The sequence below is a fragment of the Harpia harpyja genome, chromosome 10 (assembly GCF_026419915.1).
Source record: "Harpia harpyja isolate bHarHar1 chromosome 10, bHarHar1 primary haplotype, whole genome shotgun sequence".
Taxonomy (NCBI): Eukaryota; Metazoa; Chordata; class Aves; order Accipitriformes; family Accipitridae; genus Harpia; species Harpia harpyja.
This window is the reverse complement of record NC_068949.1, coordinates 16,489,325-16,512,439: the sequence shown is the minus strand read 5'-3', so window position 1 is coordinate 16,512,439 and position 23,115 is coordinate 16,489,325. Positions and strand designations below refer to the sequence as shown.

General features: G+C 37.7%; 1 protein-coding gene across 1 annotated transcript in view; it reads left to right on the top strand.

The window, feature by feature from the left end:
* The window catches only part of NRG3 (neuregulin 3), a 436,962-nt gene that overhangs the window by 390,125 nt on the left and 23,722 nt on the right, over positions 1-23,115 (top strand). Inside the window, 2 exon segments of the mRNA XM_052799207.1 lie at positions 13,888-13,990; positions 19,145-19,271. Coding sequence (XP_052655167.1) covers positions 13,888-13,990; positions 19,145-19,271 — 230 coding nt within the window.

The window sequence follows — 23,115 nt, the reverse complement described above, 5'->3', positions numbered from 1 at the left end:
TCTTTTATTGCTAGCAACTGAGGAAGCTGAAAGTCCTTACCTTTTTAATGACTATTTATTTAATTCATTTCTCTTAGTTACTAACTACCATTTTTGCATAGCACCTCTGCATTCTCTGACAATATTGTGAAAATTGAAATTGATGATGGCAATATGTTGGCAACTTGATGAATCATATGTTTTCTGAATGTTTCTTAGAGTAGGTATAAGATGTATACCATTAAGATGATGAGTAAAGAAGGGTCATCTGAAGGAATGTCCTCTCTAGAACTGCTCAGAGGAGCAAAACAGATAGGAGTTGTCAAAGAGGATGTATGAAGAGCAATGTCGAAAGGCAATGCATTTTCCTTTGCTTTAGGAACACCTGACAGCAAAGAAAAAATTCAAAGACAGTTAAGATGTGCAGAGATTTTACCTAGCTGCCTTCTTGATAATATTGCAAACTAGTTTTTTCCTGAATTAATGACAAGGGAATTAATCACAACTATTTAAAGCTGCTAGGAAATATGAAGGCATATAATTTTAAAACATGAGTAACTTCAGATGCAGGGGAGAAAAAAAATGAGTTAGAGCCACAGGCAGCAGGTCGGCCAGCAAGGAAGCCTTTTTGTGTGGAATTTCAGTTGCAATCATAAAGGCATCTCCATGAACACCTCTTCTATGGTGTTGGGATCATAAACGGCACTGTCTTCTGCAGTCTGTTCTTTCACCTTTTGCTTTCATGCCATGGCAATGCAGCAGCTGTTCCCCCCTGCCTCCCCGTCAGCCTGCCATCGGTCGCTCAGCGCTTTCCAAGCTCTTCAAAATATGTCTCGCCCAAGCAGAAAAGCAAACTGGGTCACAAGCAGGCCCAAGTAGGCCAAGTTATTGCATGCTATTCAGCTGCCTTTGTTTGGTTTATTCTGTTCAGCCTCTCCAAGTCTGCTTATTCTTTTCATTAAGCCTTACTCAGAGCTGTGATGTTTCAGCAGTGTTTGTTCAAGGCTCAGCACCCATTCAGCCCTATAGTCATAAGATGTCCATCATGACTGCCACAGAAAATAACGTGAATTTTTTAAAAGACATGAAGCTGAAGGGTACAGAAAGGGCTGTCATATAAAGCATGAGTCAGAAAACACTTTGCCGTGACTGCTTGGCAAAGTAAGCTTTATGCTAAAATGTTGTGATGAACCAGAGGTAGTGCTTACTTCTGGCATAGTATTTCCATTTGCAATTTTAAGATAAAAATCATGACCAGAGATGCTATAAAGCACATCAAAAGCTGCCCTGTGCTGCCAGCATCGCTATCGTGTATGACAGCTCCTGGCTTGTAACACCCACCCAGGCACTCTGTGTAGAAGTGTTTATTAGTGGTACCACCAGTTAGGCTTCACTTGAAAACGTTTGACATTGGTGTAATATGTCCTTCAGCTTGCCACACAGTGACTGTGTAAAGCCGCTCCCTTTCATGCAGTCATCAAATAATTCAGGTTTGGAGGGACCTCAGGAGCGCCCTAGTCAACTGGCTGGGTGCCAAAAACCTCCGTGGATGGACACTGCATGGAATCCCTGGGCAGCCTGGTCCACCACCTAGCTGTCCTCATGGGAAGAAGTTTTTCCTCATATCCAGTGGGAAACTCTCTTGTTTCATATACTGTCTGTTTTGTCTTGCCCTCCTGCCATGTGCCGCTGGCTCTGTCTTCTCAATAACCTCCTCAGGGTCAGAGATAACTTAACATTTATTTTATCTATTTTTTTTTAAGTCACTTTAAACTTATTGCATGTGTCATTCTGAAAATACTTTTGATATTGCTGAGTTTAATTTCTTATTCTTCTGTATAAGAAGTTATGTTGCACTGTAGGGTTTTGTATAACCACGCATCTTTTTGAAGTGGCAAGTTTATGGATTTTTTTTCTGACACTTTGTGTGCTTCACTCTTGAAAAAAAAATCAGCATATGTAAGGGATTTCAAAATCTAAAAATCTAGTAGTAAAAAATGTATTTGTGTTTATGTACATGCTTACCTTTAAGCATGTGTTTGCATGCCTTTGAGCTACAATTTGCACATGTGTTTAAAACCCACCTAAATGTATTAATATAGAGAGATTGGACTATATATTGCTTTTTGTATATATCTGTCGGGAGGCCAGGAAGAGGAGTTACAAGAATAAGTAGAACTGTATTCAGTATTACACACCGTAACTTTCTTTTAACTAGGAACACAATTAGGATGTATTATTGATGTCATGCAGTATGTCAGTTGCTAAAGATTTTAATCCCCTTCTTCAATCCTTCCGAAGTGAAGGAATGTGATAAGGCTCACACTGCGGCAGTCCCAGCAGTTGCATACATGTACAAGTTGGCACTTGAGCAACTTGGGTTTGGCAGCTTGCTGCCTACCTGCAGCCACTGCCAAATACACGAAGCAGATCCCTCAATGTGGGTGAGAGCAGGGAGCGCTCTGCTAGACATTTTGTGGGCTGAGGGCTTAACTGTGTCTTAACACTGCTATTCACATTAGTAGACTTTAAGCATCTGCCATTGCTTAGGATGAACAACTGGATGCATTATCCCTCATGTTGGCAAAAAGCCTCTGGAGGATTAAAGGAAGAGTATAGCTGCTTACAGTCACCATATTTACTATTCTCTCTCTGCCAACACAGTCTGGCTTTCTCTCTGATCATTTATCCAGCCTAGACTTGAGTGTTGTAGTCATTATTGTGAGTGAACATGCACTTGCTGTGATGGGGACCTGACTGACAGGAATGTTTTGTGACAAGGTAAAGGGGATGCCGGTGCACCTGTAGAGGTGAGGGACAGCGCACGCCAAGCCAGATCTCCGTCTCCAATTTCCAGTCATGGAGTAGGTAGGGAAGATCAGCAGGACAAGTAATGGGTGCATAAGTATGCAGTCCCTTAATCCTCCATGGATCTGGGAGCTTTGAGCAGGGATGGCTTCAAGGGGAACACAGATTGACACAACGCTCTGTGAAGAAGGACACTTCTCCGTCTCCCTCCGGCAGTCTCTCTCCTTGTCATCACATTCATCCCTGGTCACTGGCCTGTGAGGAGAAGCCAGGTCAAGGAGCTGGGGCTTGGAACAAAAAGAATCATAGAATCATAGAATCATTTCGGTTGGAAAAGACCTTCAAGATCATCGAGTCCAACCATTAACCATGCCCCCTAAACCATGCCCTGGAGTACCCTGTCCACTCGCTTTTTGAATACCTCCAGGGGTGGTGACTCAACCACTTCCCTGGGCAGCCCATTCCAATGTTTGACAACCCTCTCAGTAAACATGTAGTCCTGTGCCTGCAGAGTCTTACTCAGAAACTGCTGTACTTCAGTAGCAACAGTGTCCTTTGTCACATCTTTCTGCAGCTGAATAAGCCCTTGTCCTTATCCTCTGTGCCCTCACCCTCCAGGGCCTTCCCGGGTAGAACACCACATTTCCGTTGCAGCGTATGAAGATGAAAAGCAAAAAATATTTCAAGTTATTAACGATCATTTTCTATGGTTCTTCTGTCACTGCTCAGACCATATTTTTGTTAAAAAATCTATAAAAACACCCTGCTTAAAACAGCAGCAGTCAAAACAGAGATGGCACTTAATTATAATATTGCTTGACTTACTGTGAGCTCCTGACAATGTACCCATCAACAATAACTGTCAAATATACTTCGGCAGCTTTGATGTAAGCTTGAGATTTCAGTGGAATGTTCAATACTAGCGAGCCAGATACAGAATATATAAGCCTCACCTGTGGGAGAAATTCCAGTGACGGGGCTTTGTTGATAATAGCAGTGCAAGCTGTGAGATCAAATAAAATATCAGCTGGGAAATTAAGACATTATTATATTAGATGTTAGCCGTGCTTAGGATCTTAGGAATAACAACCCTCATCCGCTAAGGAGTTACTAAGGCAGAATTAGAGAATGCTATTGCTTTATAAAGCCATAATATTTTATGTAATAAACCTCTCAGAAACTGTCTTTATGGAGTTATATATAAAACAATTTAAAGTGCAGTGATTATGTATCTGATCCAACGCCTGTTGCACTTAATGGTCTTTGGATTAGTCCCTATGTATATGTATATATCTTAAGAAACCATGACACACTCTACAATAAGTCATGCAGGAAGCTTGTGTCTAAATGCCCTTCCCTCTGCTCCTCCATTCACCAGCACAAAGTCTGGCTGAACCAGGGCCTCAGGAGAGCTGAAAAGCTCAGTTAAGCATGGACTTTGCAGAAATAGAGGTCACATTACAAGAAGAATGTATGCTGAATGGAATTTTCACTTTGGAAGATTTTTCATGCTGATGGCGGGGGAAAAAAAGGTGATAGCAAAGACATTTTTAAACTGCATAACTGTGTTTGGTTATAAGATTTACAATAAAAAAAATAAGAAAAAGAAAGGAAGATAACAAAATCAGAGAGGGAACATGAAGAGATGTGCCAAGAAGGAGCCAAAAATTAAGATAGGGAAAAGGGGTGAGTCATCATTCTGGAGCAGGATAGTATACTATTTCCCCCCCATTAAGACTCTCATACAGAGTTGTGAAGCTTACACACTCTGTCAGAGAGAGAGCAAGGGAATAATACTGTCTGTGGGAAATGTATGGTATGAAAGTTCTCTAGGACCTGGCAAATAATTGATAGCCTGGAAGAATATACATGGAAACATAACCACTGAAAAAAAACCCTAAATCCTTTTGGAAAGAATGTTATTTAATTAAAAAAAAACCAAACAACACAACAACAACACTGTACATTTGTAATATTTTCCAATCTTTAAGCTTTTGTAATTTATGCTCTGAAGCTTTTTGCGTATCTGTGAAAGACTAGAAATTTTTTTCTGTACGATGCAGAAAGCGTTGCAAATTTCTTTGCTCAATGGAAGACCAGCAGATAACATTCAGACTTTGTAATGTATTACAGTTATGTGGATTTCCTTACCTAAATTTCAGATGGTTTCAAAACCATTGTATGAGAAAGGTCAACAGTGCTGTCAACACAAAGGTAACTGGAACTGTGCAGACTGTCTGCTTGGTTGGTGTTTGGCTGTGAAACTCAATTACCAACACCTTGCATCCCCTTCTTGCCTGCTGACTTAGTATGATCCTGTCACCGAGAGTGGTCTGATGGTGAAAGACCTCATTTAAGGGCTTGAATTTGCATCTCCTGGACATGGCGGTAGAAGCTAGAGGGACTTGGACCTGTGATTCTCAGTAAGCAGAAGTGACATAAAGAGTAAGACTTGATGGGAGATCTTGAAGTTTTAGCTGTTACCTGAGAGGTTTTAGTAACTAAACCACAAGTGGTTTTAGCTATTAGTTCAGTACTGAGGTACTAGCAAGCATATGGTACTATGAAGAGGTTTTGCACCCCCTAGACTTGCAGAGTACTGCAAAGGTTTAAAAAGTTCCAGCTGTCCCACTGGGTTTTTCTTTCCATGTATTTTTGTAGTTGGCTTCTTTGGTACCACTCCATTGCTATTCATTTTCTGCTGGCTGCGTCAGTCACTGCTGCTGTGCTGCCGGTGCTGTCCCTTCCCTGGTGGGTTCTCGGTGCCGCCTGTCGTGCCAGGAAAAGCACTCACACAGCATTGATGCTGAGGTTCTCTCTTATGCAATGTGAATACACACCAAGAAAAAGCATACAAAGAGGGGATATCAGGCTCTAAAGTTTCTTTCAGGATCAAAGAATGAGGGGGCAAACTGTTCTGCCTCATCATGCTGTTAAGATTTGGATGTTCCTATTCACTGGTGTCTACTTCCTCTCGCTATTCTCAATCTCTTTTTTGTTTTCATTTGAGGTAATAAAGAAAGGCAGAGCTTTCAGTGTCCAGAAACCAGTAACTGGTATACTGCTTATGGGACTAATTGCTGATGGCTGATTGAGTTATAACTAAATTGGATGAGTTTGGCTTGGTGACTGGAGTATTATTGTTGGTCAGTGCCCTTCTGCACTGAACAATAGGAGATGACAAAAAAATAGGTGCTCTGTGGGGTCCCGTCCCCCTCCATTTCAGACATGACACAGTCTTTTGGGAGAAAGGGGGACAGTTTCTTTGAAAATGCCTGCTGCTTCCCTGCTCTTCTCTGCTGAGAGCTGTTCCTCTCTTTTCTCAATTGCAACTCAGTTGCAGGAATACTACAGCATATAGGGCCATGTGCAGTCCTTACTGCCCAGGAAAAACTTCAGTAAGTCTTCAGCTTTGTATCTCAAAGCTGCAAGTTTTCACGTGAAATTAGGGCAAGAGTTCATCTTTAGGTGTAGCTGGTTTGCCCAGAATTTCACACCCTCTTACCATGATACTATTTCTTCAGCAACCTGATGCATTTTTAGCAGTAATGCCCTCAACAGTGGTCTAATATGAAATAGAAATTAAATGTTTCAGATCTTTTAGTGAGTTGTTTTTCTCTCCACCAGATATCAAGTTTCTTTCCTTCGGGACTGCTATTCCTTAGGGGGCTGCTCCTTAGCTGCTCATCCCTTTCACATATCAGCAAAAATGCAGGCAGCCAACATGCAGGAAGATTACTGTCAGAAGATCAGAGTTTTAGACAACTTTACCCTTTTTATCACAAGTTGTTTTTCAGCATGCTCATTCACTAAAATATTGCCATAGATTTTTAGCTGTCAACTTCTATTAACCGGGTAACTTTTTTTCCTGTATATCCAGACTGGAAGTTAAGTCATGGGAGGGAGGAAGAATGGCCTTCATGTTTGTTTTTCTCTTATACTTAGCAAACTCAAGTTAGAACATTTATATTCAGGTTGTATCAAAAATGAATAAGATAAAAACAAGGTTCATATGTAATTTTTATTCTTATTAGTATGTCATAATAATGTAGTACAGGTTAGCTTACTGGGTGTATTTCTGCAGTAATAGAAGGTCTTAGAGAAACTTAGAATTGCTATAATAAATTCTAAAACTGAAACTTTCAAAAAGGAAAATTAGCGTGCACACAGAGGCTGATGAGACTTAGGTAATGACTTTTGTGGATAGATGACTGACCTTATCCATCTTAGAAACAGAATGAAAATAGGTAAAGTTTGTAACAGAATTGGATTGTGTTACTTGTAAATTGTCAATACACAAAAACTCCTAACCAGACTTTTTTTAAAAAGGAAAAAGCTACCTCTCATCCCTTAGCTGCCTATGGAGCTATTTCATGCCTAAGATTTAATAAATATGTTGCACTGAATGTACTTAGCTAAGACTTTGAATGTTTGTTAGATTTGAGTTCTGGTTATAGATGACACAAATTCCCAAGTTCCCTGCAGATAAAAGAAAATGATTGTTTCTTAGGAAACCAAAGTTAAAATTAATTTACCTTCAGAAATATGATCTTGCTGTTTAAAAGTACTTATTGAATTTTCACTTCATAACAAGTAGCACTTACTAAGAATATTGGCACCTTCACTCCTGTTGCAACTATAGACAACACTAGACATTGTTGTGTAAGGTTAGCCTCTCTTTTTTCTTTTTTGTGGATAACTCTCCACTGTTTGGCTCATTTCATTTTGTGGGGGTTTTTAAGGATGGGCTTGATGGAAATAATTTTTCAGGAAATTTTGGTTCATTAATTTTTTGAATGAGATATCACCTTTCACTCACCAACCTAAAATAGTGCCTGAGAGCTCAGGGTTAGAGCACATACCTTTGCATCCCTTTTCATGATGAGTCTGTAACATTATACTTAATTCATTGCTTCATTTTTAATATTCCATGCAAAACCAGTGCTAATGCAGCATTAATATTGTAGAATCAAGTACTCAAAATGGGTCGGCCAGGTTGAACACTCATCCCTTCCTTTTCTGCCTTCTGTGTAAGCAGAAAATTATCTCACTAGTGTTAAATACCAATAGTCAAACAATGTATGATATCATGCAATTATAATGTATAATGGGCTACATCTATTTCACTTCGCTCTCATTAAGATCCTTCTGCTGTGGACATTCCACAAGTAGAAAATGTATTTTGTTAATCTTTGTTACAATCAGAATCATTGAACGGTTCTTCCCAAGAGAGAATCACTATCAAAACTATGAAACGCTTGATGAACTTTTGCCAGTAGAAGTCAGCTTGCTCTGATTCCAGTTTGAAATGTGAATCTGTGCAATTAACCTTGACTCTGCCCTTTCTGCAAATGACAGCAGATACAAACTTCCACTCCTAATTTGTGAACCGAAGTGTTTTGAAGCCCTTTTTAAAGGGAAATTCTACCCAGACAGACAAAAGTTGAAGGAAGAAAACTCAGTGTCTAGTAAAGGTAGCTGAGAATTAGAATGAAGCATGGTATTTTATGTGAAGTAATGCATATGCTCTTAAAGATATTGGAACAGAATTATCTGGGGCAGGTTTATGTATTTCATGTATTTGCATAGACTTCATTGCTTTAGAGGTTAATATGTTTATATTAAATTTTATCATGTTAATCACTGAACTGGAAGAGGCAATATTATCCTCATGGTTACAGAAAGAACAAGGGTCTTGACTTACCCACGGTCAGAGAAGAAATTTGTGAACTGTGGCTTGTAGCATTTCAACTGTTAAATTGTTCTGCCCTAGCACAAGCTACAGCATATGGCAGTGAATCTGTACGGTAGGTTTTTGCAAGTGAAAGAACAGAGAAAACTCTTGGAGAGTTGGAAGTCTGATGCTGAGGCAATCACAGATTTTGTGCAACATGCAGGCTTTTTTTATTCTCTTCATGAATTAAATTTAGAATGCCATATATAGTTCAGTACTTGTCACATAAATCTAAGTATATTGAGAAGTATGCTTTAACTATGCTCTTGCCTTTTAACTTACAGGAATCTGTATTTTATTGGAAATCTTGCCATTATGTATGGGGTTTCCATGTAGTCCTCCTCTGTTGTTGTATATGGGACTTTAAGGATGCAGGACACCAATAAGAGTGTAAGTGGCAAATGATACTGTTGAGGTTCACCTCAGTAGCAAGGTTCTGGCTCTGCAGGACATTCTAATACAATGTGGCGTGCTAAGAGGTGGGTCAGAAAATGCACGGGCAGGGAATGAAAGGAAATGAAAAAAGTGTGTGGCGGTGAGGTTCCAGCAGAGGTGACAGTGCCCACTTCACTGCGTCTGCATGGCTTAGTTTTTGCATGGGGACAAAACGAAAGTCTGTCTTCATGCTGTCTTGTAATTTATTGAGGAAAAGCTGGTTTTATGTTCTATCCATTAGGCCATGCTTCCTCTGTTAACTCATAAATGGCAGGGATTGAGAAAAAGGTGAAGAAGAACATCTCTAAATTTTCTGGTGAAAAATAAGTCATAGAGTTTTTTTCATAAAGATTTCATGGCATTTATCGATGGGAGAAAGCACGTGGAAAGCAATTGTTTGTCATGCATACTAATGGCAAGATACTGGGCTTTCCATATTTATACCACAGCATGTTGTTACTTGCAGCAATGCAGAGCGGGTCCATTTATGGGAGGGGAGTGAGGAAGATAAGGGAATGCTGAATGCTCTTAGGCTTTGTGGTGCTTTTTGGGCTGGGACTAAAAACTTCAGCAGAAAAATTAATCTGCACATTTATTGGTATTTTTTTTTCTTTATAGAGCAAAGCTTAAGTAATGCATTTGTATGGGAAATGTCATAATTTCTCAGTTGGCTCAGTCTGAATATTCAATAATTATTCTCTGTGATGCTTGTGACCATACTGAGGTTTTATTCAAGAGCCATTGAAATAAGCACCACAATGGGAAAGCTACTATTTTAGTTTTGTTATCATTTTGCTTAGGCCACATGCACAGTGCTGTTCTTCATATTTGAAATACCTTTCAAAGATATTTCAATGAATTCAGAAAATACACAATAGAACTAGAGGATCCAGTGATTATGGCTGGTAATTATATTGTGGATTCAGGTGCTAACAAAGCCTAACATAATCTGCTTTAATTAACTAAATTATGTTTCTCAGTAATATGGTTAGAAACATACGTGGCTGTTTCTCAGGGACCTTGTACCAGTGTTCTTACTTTTATCATAAAGTCACAAAGAAGAGCCAAGTTTCAGCTTATTTACACAACAAAACTACCGTATCTTTTAGAAGGAACAATCATGAGAAAAACACGTCTACCATACCCTTTTTAATCCTCTAAAGACTTATATGTATGCTTCAGTGAGTCTTTCCACATGCATAAAGCAGACAGATGACAGCCTTTAAGAGTAAATTTTAAAGAGCAAGAGAATAAAAAACCCCCAAACCCTACTACCTGGAATATGGCATGTACTTTTTTTTAGTAACAGACAGATGAAATTTGACTGTGATGTGAGTGCTGGAAGAAACTTTGCTTCCATGGATCACCAGTAGTCATTTTGTGTTTCATAATGGGAGCAAACGTGTGAGATCAGCTTAGAAAAAGGAGCACTTAAGGCACAAGAAGTTTACATTCACTGGAATGACATGACAGAGGTGAAGGGAGAGAGACAATTTTGTAGCAGGAATAAAAATTAGTAAGGATCAATAGCATAAATAAAAATGGGCTAGACATGTAACAGCGCACACAGTGAATGAGGACTTGTCTATGGGAACCCAGCCTTTCAGAAGGCTTCATGTCCCATGTGAATTTGTCTTGTCTTTATGTGCTGGAAAGATCTTTGTTTCCATAATTTTTGTTAAACAAAATAGTCTGCATCTAAACAGTTGACTCTCTTAATTTTCAGCACTGTGGTCTGTGGTTGTATTAGTGTTGGTATAGGTTATGTATTTTGTATAAATTGAATGCTTGGTGGAATTCATGTTCTGTAGTCTTAACTCCTCAACTGGATTATCCAAGAATATCCATGGCAGTTTATATTTTGGGTTTAAGCTGAAATATTTTCTTGGCTGCTCATTAAATGAGGAATCCGCTCCCTAGAGTATTTATTTCAATAGAATGTAATTAGGGTGATTTACTTCACAAGGAATATATGAATATATGCGAATAAAGAGAGACTTATCATAATTTCAGTCACACTTTAGATTACCTTGGGAAGTTTGTTTCAGTATGTAAATAAGTGTATGCACAAGTTGATGCACATCTTCAACTAAGCAGAAGGAATTTTCAGTTCTTCTCTTTTCTACACGTAGAATTTCTACAGCTTTCTGTTCTGTGAGAGCAAAAGTGCTTTGCAGTACTTGGCTTCTGCCTTATTTAAAGGCCCTATCCAGTACACCTTGGCTAGAGAGGATCTCAGCTGTGCTATACGTGTTTAGAGCAATAGTGAGGTTAAATCAAGGCAATAATGAGGAGACCTTCAAAGTTTGCAGGGAGAGACAGATAATATTTCTATCGGTAAGGGGCAGGGGGGGGTTAAAAAAGCCAATGTAGAAGATTAGAGAATGGAAAAATGCTTAAGTGATTATACTTTAAGATGTTGGGAGTCAAAAAATGGTGGAGTCCAATACACAGATAAAGGTTTAAAAGATATAAAAAAAATGAACAAAGGTGTCTAAGAAATGGAGTAAAGTTAATCAATAAGTAGTTCTTTAAATATGCACTGTACAAAATAAACTAAAAGGAAAGAAAGCATTGATCAGCATGTGTTGAAAGCTTTTTGACAGGGATTAATCTGACTACACAAAAGACTTAAATCTTCACATAGTTGTTTGAGCAAGATAATATTGTCTAGTCTCTGACTTGCTTTTATCTTGGTAAGACATATTCTATAGCATCTTTAACAAGACAGTGATAGCTATTCAGGACTGACGAAAGAACATAGCTGCATTAAACTCACCATTTCTCAAAAAAATAACAAAAGAAAAAAAAAAAGAAAGTATTTAATGAGGACTTAGGTTGCCAGTAAAGCAAAATTAAGCCTCTTTGCACACATTACTTAAGTCAGTTTCTTTTAATACATAGATTTTTTTTTTATGTTTATATGCGCTATTTGAGTGAAATTACAGTTCATAAGTATGTATGTTTTAGTTGTGGTCTTAGGCAGTAGGTGCTGAAATTGGTATTCAGGCAGAATAGATTAACAATTGCTGAACTGAACAATTCACGTATTTGCAGTGTGATCCACCTCAACATAATAATTCAAAATTTTTAAGATTAGTCCTTTGTGTACTGCAGTGGAAATGGAAGGTGGATAATTGTGTTTACAGAGGCTAGTAAACATAAACAGACAAAACAAAAAAAAAGAAATTAAAACCCCAAATATTTAGTTCATTGCCAATGAGGATTTGCTGTCTAGATTCAAATTTTGTATATGCCCATGAGGAATGGGCCTAAAGCTCTACTGGAATCAGTTTTACTGCAATGTTATCAGGATTTCCTATTGAATTACAACCTTTCCAGATATATTTTAGACATGTAAAAAGTGTAAGTTACTATATTTGCTTCTTTTTCTTTTTAAGACAATATTTTAGAAGTTCAACTTTCAGAATTTCAAAATTAAATGAGGGGAAAAAGTCAACAGGAGCTGAGGACATTTTCCATCTTAGAAATGGCTTCTGAATCACTGTGGTGTTCTTTGAGTGAGCAAGTAAAGAAGTCATTAAGAAATAAAGGTTTGGTACTTGTAATTTTATTTGAAATAGCTTATGAAAAAGGACTAGGACTTTTACAAGAGGCAAGTGACTGTATTTAAGATTCCAAATGTTTACTAACAGCACTGTGATATTCATTCTTGAGAAATTAATAATTAGTACTGATTAGGATACTGCACATAGTCTTCAGTCATTATAACACCAGATAGTATTTGACTGAACTTCCAGTTAGATTTTTTTCAATATTTGCCTAAATTCACCTTGATGTTGTCATACAATATTTTATTCTTGTGAACCTGCGACTTACGAACCTGGAACATGGAGTTACTCTCACCTACGTGACATGTGTGTCTGGTATTCATATGGGGGGGGTGGTCTGCACTGAAGATCTCCAACCTAGAAAGGCAATGTATGTTTGTTGGTGTACGGTGCTTGTCCTGTGCTTTGATAATCTTATATGTTGTGTTTCTACCTAAAATATATGAATGAAAATACTGGTTTGTATGTTGCATGTTTGGAGAAACTGATCTTAAAAAATAACAATCTGGTTAGCATGCTAGCACTTTGGACTAGAGAAGCAGTTGAAATAAAAATAAACTATAACACTTAAGGAGCTGTTGATGAATTCCGTGTGTGAAACTCCAGTTGCCTATCAGCTTCTGTCTGCTGTCATGAATGAGTGTTTTCTTTTATTTTCTTAGCTTTTTTCTTTTTTTTTCTTTCATTCTGTTCCTGTTTTAAAATTAATTAGAAGATTATGAGATTTATTAAGGAAACTTCTTTTTAAAAAATAGACTCCCATGAAAGCAATATCTGGTGCATTGTAGCATAGTAGTCACTGGGTTCCATCCAAGTTGATTGAATTAATTTTTTACTGTGGTATGTTGTACGTAAGCTTCAAGTACAGGGAATGACATGGGAGTAAGGCATTGTAATCACCATTCAGTCAAAAAAAACCCCTTACATTTTGGGGGTAGGTAAAAAAGAACTCTGAATCTTATGGGACCTTGTGAGAGCTCTGATGGGTCTTCCCTTAAGCCAGAAAAACTCCATGGTTGTAGGGCTCTTTCTCCTATTGACAGTAGAAGCTTTCTAAAAAAGCTGAAAAATAGCATGTAGGGCAAAGAAAATATTAAACTATCCTGTTTTTTATTATTATTCATCTCTCAGTGTGTATTGGAACCATATTCTAAAACTTTCCTAGGAGGTCACGACTCTGTGAACCTTACCTAGATGAGAGGTTCAGAGAAGCATCCATTCTGTTGAGGAATTGGCCAACCCAGACTTCCAAATCTCTCGTATCTGTCCATCATTAGTGAAACCATGATGTGCTGAAATCCACTTTTCACAAGTATTGTTTTCTGATGCTTTCATAATTCTCAATTTTGCTGTTCACAGAGAGCGAAGAAGTGTACCAGCGCCAGGTGCTGTCTATTTCCTGTATCGTCTTTGGCATAGTCGTAGTGGGCATGCTTTGTGCAGCGTTCTACTTCAAAACAAAGTAAGAGCCTTCGTCTAGCGTGTTTGTTATTTAGCTTCTGTCCTTTTTACGGCTTTACAATTCTTCAGCTTCTCCCCTCCTTTTGAAGCTGTTGTTATCTCTGGACAGGCTAGAACAGTTCCCCATGGCTACACTATTTAAGTCCAAAAAAAAAGTAAACAGGAGTAATACGTCTTCTTGTTTCAATTTTCTGACATCAGGAAAGAAGGGATTGTGTCCTTTTCAGTTCTTTTTTTGACAATAATAATTTTGTGTCTTTTACTATCAGTGCGATAATCACTTTCCTCTTCTGAAAATAAGTTTAAACATACCATCTCCTTTTTACATTTCATTTCATATCCCTGAATGTTCCTTTTGTTTCTGTATGCTGAGAACAAAGGTAGAGTTAGAAATGCAGGAAGAGACAAGTTCTCTGCAGATATCTGTAACCTGTAGCTAATAGTTGTAAACTGCTGATGTAGTTGCATAATGAGTATCTGTAATGCGCAAGCATATTGAACTATGCAAGTATGGTGGAACCATCTGTACTAAACTATTTTCAGGTGAAATACTCACTTTTTACTCTATCTTCCCAACTGAACATTATTTTATAATATTTATTGTTATGTGTGTAATTTGAGTTGCAAAAAACTCATAGCAGTTACATTACATGCTTGTCAGTGCCACTGTATCTATAAATATGTTCTGTATGGTTATCATCCCTCATTCCTGTTCCAACTGGAGCTAATGAGAGAACACATATCAATATAAATAGTACCTGCGTGAAGTTAGTCACGGTGGCTGAGCATCAAAAATGTGGAGGTTTGCACTATTTGAAAGTTTGGATGCTTATCTGAATCCCCCTTGTTAGAATTTATTTTAATGGGTAGGAAATCTGATGAGGACTACTTTTTATTTAAAAAAAAAAAAAAATTGACATTTCTATTAGGAAAAAAAGAAGTTGGAAAAGTCACCAGGTCTTTTTTTTCCCCCTTTTTCTTCCCCTCAAACTTCAGGGGTAGTTTGTGCATGATTTGAGTGAAGGTTTGAGTTGGTTCATGTTTCATCTAAACACTCCTACCTGTTCTAATGTCTTGAGGGATTTTGTTTAATTGTTCTTTGGACCTAGAGTATGACAGTGATGCTAGCTGGGAGGATGCCGTGGCAGGACAGTTTGTCTCTGCAAACTCTTTGGTTGTACTATAAATCGTGAGCAGACACAGCCATTTTGCCACTGCATTAGAAATGTCATTATGCATTTTAGGTCTGCAGAAGAAAGAAAAAGAGAATAAGGTGTTCCTGTTCTTCCTGGAAAGGCTTGGGTTTTTTGGTGATGAAGAGAGATTCAGAAAAGGCAAAATGGGATTGTCAGTTGGAAGAACATGCAGTCAACAACAGAGCATAGTGTGAATAAAATGTTCCTCTGTTATTCAGCTGTGCCCCTCTTGGTTTTGCACTGTTGTAGGGAGTGGTAGAGAGCTGGGTTGGAACAGCCATGACTTTGATGAGGTGGTGGGGAGAGCTGTGTCTAAAAATAACGAGTAGAAATAATGCTTCAGAGGTGAACTCACAGGACAATAGTGCTTCATCATCTCAGTAGGAGGTGGGTGTGTTGGGTTTGGTTTTTTACCTGCGTTATAAATATGATAGTTGAGGGTTACTGGGAAGAGTTGAAGTGTGCTTATGCCAGATTCTAGGAACGGCAGTTTGAAGAGTAATGAGAAAATGAGCACCTCCAGTTGAGTCAAGGAGTCTTATCAAATAAATGAAATGCAGTAATGGTAAGATACTAATCAATCCCTAACTCCCTGGCTGTGGCTCCATCTGGCAAACTGTCCAAAAAGTAAATAAGAGTGTCTAAACTGGGTTGCGTAGAGGCCACATAAAACAGTATCATAACTGTGACACTGGCCAGTGTCTTAAAGGTGTAAAACCCAACAAATTTAAAGCGCCTCAACCCTTATCATATGTTAGCTTTTAGTCCACAGATTTTCAGGAGCTTCTTCATCAGGCAGATGTACCTTGATCATGCTTAAGAGTTATCAAAGCATTCCTCCTGCATGGGGGATAATCCTTGGGTTTAATTTGATGTATCAAAAATTTAAAATATTGCTAACAGCTACAGAAACTCTGAATGGTGCACCCTTTAAGAAAAAAGTTTCCATGAAGACACTGACCCTGACTTTCTTACTCTGACAATTGTATAACACCTGCTGCTCGAAATGTGCACTTCCCTATGCACCATTAAATTAAAAGTCCTTCTTTAAAATAAATTCAATCTGAGAAAGTTTAGAACTATAATTAAACACTATGCGCTTCCAATTATTCCTTTTAGGATAATCAAGAAAGAGCTGAAAGTGCTAGCAACAGAGGGAGAGTACAGTAATGGGCTGCTCTTTATGGCTTAGACTTTTATAAATGACTAGTGACTTTATTTCTTGCTGAAGTAACAACACTTTATTGCCAAATATCTCTAAAGTAGAACATATAAGGCCCATTTGTTTTAAAAACAAAAATTATAAAATCAATATATTAAATGGAGAGTAACTTTGAATTATTAATAGTTTCTAGTTTTATAACTGTGCATTCTATAGTTTGGCAAAATGAATATGCATAAACCTAATATTAATGTTAGGTTGCATGAACATAAAAGGAAATTAATTATTAGATTGTTTATCTCAGTAAATTACCTTCGGGAATCTCAATTGTAATGTTAAAGATTGCAGCAGTGAAGCTGAATATTCCAGTTTACTTACATGAGTTTATAGATGCGGAAACAACTCTAAACCCAGGTTTTCTAAATAAATCCAAATTGGAGTTCCAAAAATTTGTAATTTGTTTTGTTATGTTCCTGATTAAATTCCAAGAACATTGTATGTACAGGAGAGATTCCGAAAGTCTGATGCTGTGATCATGTTTTCCTGTCGTTGTTTAGACTTTACATGAAGTCTCCACTCAAAAACAGTCATCAAAAAAGACTGGATGTTCCATAACCATTATGGAGACCAACATGCAAGTGGCTGGCTTTCCAGTAGGACATACAGATACATATGCTTATTTCCTTAGTGTATCTAACTTAGCTGGTCAGAAAATAATTATTCATATAAAATCCAGAGTTGGTTTTGTGAATTTCCCCTGGAAATTAATGAGAAGCTGAAGAGTTCATTTTGCCGTTTTACAAATGACATTATTCAATTTCACTGATTTCAAAAATAAGTAGATATCAAAAAATGTTTTTAAAAGAGATGTTTCAGAATCAACTAAGTAATTTAATTTCACAGTATAATCCTTCAGATTATATATCTATTCAGGTTATTCTGATATTAACTTTACAAGTTATTTTATCTAAGGAAGAATTTTGAAAGTTTAATGTTTTTGTGCTTGAGAAATTATTTCCTCACCCTCCCATATTCATAAATCTTACTAACTACGAGCTCCTAGCTATACTCAAAACATGCCACTCATATTTGTAACATGCTTACAATGTAAATTCATTCCTTTTCATTTGCCATGCTGTTTCAAAATAGGATGGAAATAGAAAGCATAAGAGATACTTAGAGAGTCCAAGATTTATTACAGTTTATGACCTGTTTTCAGGAAACATGCTATAACAAATACCTAGTTCTAAGCAGGTGCTTACAGCTTGTTGAATTTAAACAAATGCTTAAATTGTGCAGTGCTGGATCAGAACTAAGGTACTGAAAGGCAGAGGAAATGCCATATATTTATTTTAATATATTAAAAACTACATTATTAAAATTGAATATCTGAACTGTGATACTTCTTACTGCTTTCTTTCATACTGAGGGAACCTATCCTTTCTCACAGTTTCCCCCCCTTGACCACTTGAGTGAGTAATTTTCCTCTGGTTTCTTACACTTTTCTGCACTAGATACAGACTCCACTGAAAGAAGTTAAAATTACTTTTGTATTTCATTTGGGGTCAAATTCACTGGCCTGAGTCAAGTAAGATGCTGTCAACCTTGACGATGTCACAAGGCTTTCAGCAGCAAAATCAGCAGAAATTTTTCAAACTGTTGCTGAAGCTTCTTTGCTAAAATTTCAAATTTCAGTATGGAAAGACTGTATTTCCTTTCTTTCTTATTGGCATTTCTCTGAAATCACTTCCTTCTGAAATTTGGCTCCTCACCAATTGCTGTCCAAAAGCTGCTGGTGGCATAACGAAGTGCTGCTGCTGCTGGCAAGTCCTTGACCTTGCTGGGCGGTTTCCAGGGCCTTTGTAGGTTCGCTGCTGGAGATGCATCGGCTGGGGAGAAAAAGGAAGGAAGGAAGGAAAGAATTAAAATAGTATTGTGGAGTTATTTCTTATGATATTTAAAACTGATGATAGGTCTCAGACAATGTAGCTTATCAAAAGAATGGAAACTGATAAAAGACCTGAAATATGTTTTGCTAACAGTTTTTGCCCAGCTAAGATACCTGTTTGCAGAAGATAAATATTTAAAATAAAGTTTGCTGCCCCATATCCTCAATCATGTACAGAACTTTAAAACTCTGTTTGTCAATATAGTGTGGCAGAAACAGAAAGCCTTTATTAATAGTGTAGTTATCTTCTGAATATTGCAAATGACTCATGTAGTGGTATTCCTAGCCCTGACATAGTGGATCATAGTATAATATGTCAAAAACACAGCCTCAGATACTGTACTGATGTTTTTTTTCCAGGTTTAAGCATGTAAGCAAAAGCTGGTCTATACAAGGCACTGGGTTGTAGGTCAAGTCTAATCAGCTAGCAGAAATCTTTGATTCTTCAACACTTTTTATAGCTAACAGGGACTAATGCCTGCTGTATTTGCCAAAATCTTTGTTCCAAATCAGAGCAAAATGCTTTTTTAATATTCAGGCCTACTTGCAAGCTATTGTTAAATATGCAATAGATGATCTTAAAAAATTCTGCACTAAACCAACTAGCATGCTATTATAGTAATCTGAGAACAGAAGATATTTTAAAGAGAAGAGCTCTTTTTTTCCTTTCTTAAGCCTCACCAGAAAATGACCACTGCGTTGAAATATTAGACACTAGTGAATTAGCTCAGATGGTTAATCTAATACAGTGAAGTTTTGAACAAAGGGAACCATGGCTATAAAAATATCACGGCTATAGTAGAAGATCAAACCAGCTCTTTCTTACATGAATTTTATTTCTCTCTGCAGGAAACAAACAAAGCAAATTCATGAACAGCTGAAAGAAACACAGAATAGGAAAACCTACAGCCTAAATGCTTCCAGCATGATGGCAAAGTCAGAGTGTATGGCACAAAGCCGAGTCCAGCTGCAAAATGTAAGTAATTCTGCCAGCTACAACACTTAATAGCCTGGCTGAGTTCCTGCTGCTGATGGCAGCACATCACCATGTTGCTATTAGCATCCGAACAATGGGAACAAGAATTCTCACCTCTTTCATAAAATGTTTTCTATCATGCCCATTAATGGAAAACACTGACCAGGGATTTTTTTTCTGAAGTTATTTCAATGGATCCTGGTATGTTTTGTTCATGTAATAGACCTTGCTGAGCCCCTAGCTCTGCATCCAGGAGTGGAAGTAACTATTACAGTTTCCGGCAATACCTTAGCTCATATGTATGGTTTGTAGGTGAAATGGGGGTCCTTGAACTTAAGTGATTTCAAGTCTTCCAATAATTAATGAACCTGCATGAAAAAATGTAGAGACTTGTCACAGTTAATTCAGAGTAAATTCAAAATCTAGAACTCAATTTACAGATGTAAACTAGTGCCCAAGGGAAGAGTGTGCAGATGGTCTCATTTTCCTGGTTCTTGATTTAAAGGGATTTTTGATACCAGAAAGAGATTAGTTTGTTCAAACTAATTTGAAATTTATTTAGTCATTTTCTGTGTATAGTTATATGTAAGTTAATACAATCCCACAATCACGAAATACATACAGCGTATGTGAATTAAGGAACTTGAAGATGACCAATTTGTTTAACCCTGGATGAAAGGTATTTTCCAATCCATGTCATTCTTTTCCCCCAGTCATAAACATTTAGTGCTGTCTTATTTTGAACAAAGTCTTTAGAACAACTGAGAAGGTTCCTGGTAGCAATATAATAGGAAATTATAAAAGATGTATTGAAGCCTTTCTAAATGCTTAACTCTTCTGTAAAAAAAAAGTATCTTAGCTTTGCTTAAAGGGCTGACTACCTTATTTGCCAGATTCCATCAAAATAGTGGGTGTTTAGCAAAAGTGAGCACTCATGCCCACTTAGCCACAGATGTCTCAACTCCTGGTTTACATCCAATTAACGCAGAAATAAGTATAAGCCCTTTTAACCAATTCAGAGTAAGCAGAGCCTCCATGCTATGATAGAGTAGTTGTCAAAGCATTGCTTGTGTTCACTAAAAGTTTTGTTTTATAGGAGCACCATTGTGGTCATGATATGCTTTGTGTTTCAGGAAACATACGTTATTTCAAGAAGGAAGATAGCTCCACTAAATTGACATAATCACAGTTTAGGGAATCTTGTGCAATTCTTTGTTTCACTTTCAGTTCATTCAGTCATATATTACTTCTAGCCCCTAAAAAGAAGCAGTTGGGAGCATTGTTGGGTTATAATGATGGCAACAAAAGGTAAAGTTATAAAGAGCTTTTGTGATTCTTTTGTTCTAACATATAAAGTAGGTCTTGGTTAACACTAAGAATATGTTCTTTGCCTTTTTCTCACTGTAATTCAGTGCAATATTTTGTCAACCCATCATCACCGTGAACTATTTGATGTCTTCTGCGCAGCTGGCAAACACATCAACAAGCTTTATTTAAGTCTTTTTCTTTTGCCATAACAATAGCCATAGTGGCCAAAGTAGCAGTTTGTAGATTCCAGATATTAGAGATTGAAAACCATTATTATTCTTCATTATTTTAATCCAAATTTGCTTTTCAGCTTTTAATGCTGTTCAGACTGGCATTATCAGTGCTGGTAATTAACACACCGTTTTCTTGTTCTTGTGGCTGCTTGCAGGCAGCTGTTTTCCTCCTTGCCATTAATGCATTTTCCCTTTGGGAGCAAAGATACTAAGGAAGAAAAACAGAATGACCTTGTGCAGGATGTAGCATAACAGTGCAGGGTAGGAATGGTTTCTATTGTTAGCAAGATTTTAGTGCGGGAATGCATGTAGGCAGTTCATGAAATATTTACAAAACTTGGCAGATTGGAGGAGGATAAAAAGGACAGGGGGTATGGCGAAGCAACAGAAAAGAACTTTGAAATGGTATTTCATAGGAATGGCTGAGTGGCTCACCATCAGAGCCCAGAGATCCGCCCTGGGCGTATCTGCTGGGTGGGAAAGGGACCAGGCAGTGGCGTGGGGAGGAGAGTGCTCCTGCTGCCACTCGCTTCGATGGCTCTGCTGCTGCCTTTCTGCCGGTCACTGCCTGGATGTGATCTCTTCTGCGATTCCCATCTGCAGCTCTCACCACATGGGTTTGGCGAGAAATCTTAGTTCTTTTCATTTCCAAAAGCCAATAAAGAAACGTAAATAAATTAAGGTGGTTATTTTCTGGAGACTTGTCCTCCAGTCTGGCATTTTGGTTTATGTAATCCTGGAAGCTGTTTCTTTTCCTACGCCAAGTGTTCCTCTTACATGGGAAAACTGTCTTGTTTGTATGTCACCTTTCTCTCTTCCCCTAAAAGATTCTCCCATATTTTTCTCCTGCCTATTTTGAATGGACCTGGTGATGCTTTCAGGTTTTTCACCCTGCTTTTTCTTCTTCTAGAGAGAACACATTAGTGTAGACCTGAGAATAGTTGCGTAAGGTTCCTTATTCTTGATGACTGTTCTAATAATGTCTATTCTGAAACAGCCATCACATTTTGACTCAGAGGTTGCTACAATTACTAGAGGATGCATGGATCTTTCCAAATGCTGTGTTGCTCTAGAAAGAGGTTTTACTTATTTTCCAAGACCCAGGGTATAGCAGATAGTGTTTCAAGTGGTTTGTGGCTGTAAAGATCTTGACCAATCTCAGTGAAATACTTTTTCTCCTCATCATTCCTTTTTTTGCTTTTTACCCTTGACTGGACTTAAGGAAAAGAATTATTTTTCATTACTTATTTTCAAAGCCAACTTTGAATCTTTTCTTAAATGAGAGAAGCCATGTGAATGTATCAAAATTGCTGTTAACAGAAAAACCACACATTTTGGTTTTGAACCAAGTATTAAAATGAATTACAAATTTGCATTTTATTCTAGCCTAACTCATTATACTTGCAGCTGTTTGCATTACTGCAGAAAGAAAAGGACTTCAGATGTCAGTCCCTATGATATCCCACCTCTGTGCCAATTAAAGCTTCTTTACAGTAGTGTGATTATGAGAACCATATACAAGGTTAAAAGCTCTGAATGGTTTGCTTTTAAAACACTCTCCATTTGTATCAGAATTCTCCCGGTGCATCCTAGACTGTGGGTTATGTTGCAGCAATTCTTATTTCAAAAGGCAGTGTTTAAGAGATGGATTTGAAGCGTTGGACATTCCCCCAAGTTCATTAAACAGCCATATGGCAGGATTGCTCTTTCAGATGTGGATATTCAAGTTAAGCAACAGGATATTCAGAAAAAAAATGGAGTTGGCCGACTGAAAAATGTAGGCTTTTTAGAACTCCCTTCATTTAAGAAGTTACTCTCTTTGGGGTTTGCCCTCTGTGATCAGCAGGGTAAACACAAGCGAGGAAGAATGGCCACATCCAGCACCTCCCTTGGCAAGCCCCGAGGTTGAGGAAGAATGCAAGGAGAGTTAGGCATCTAAGTTAAAACACGGATGCCTCCCTGTCATTTGCTATATTGCAGCGAATAAAGCTTTTTGTTTGCATAGACAATATTTTGAAGTAACATATGCTTTTCCTTCCCGCACTCAAATGCATTACACCTCCTCCACTTCCTTCCTCTGCTCAGTTGTTATTCTGTAAAGTAAAAAAAAAGGGTTAGATTTTTGTCAGGACAGCTGTATTCTCTCTGAACTCCTGCTGCCCATAGCTGGTAATTGTGTTCACCTGCGCCAAGTCTATTTCTCTTGTATCGATTCCATTATTTTGTTAGGGATACAAATTAGATGAAAAATACTGTATACTGTAAGGAGGATTCATAAATAACTGCTTGAACACAGCTCCTAG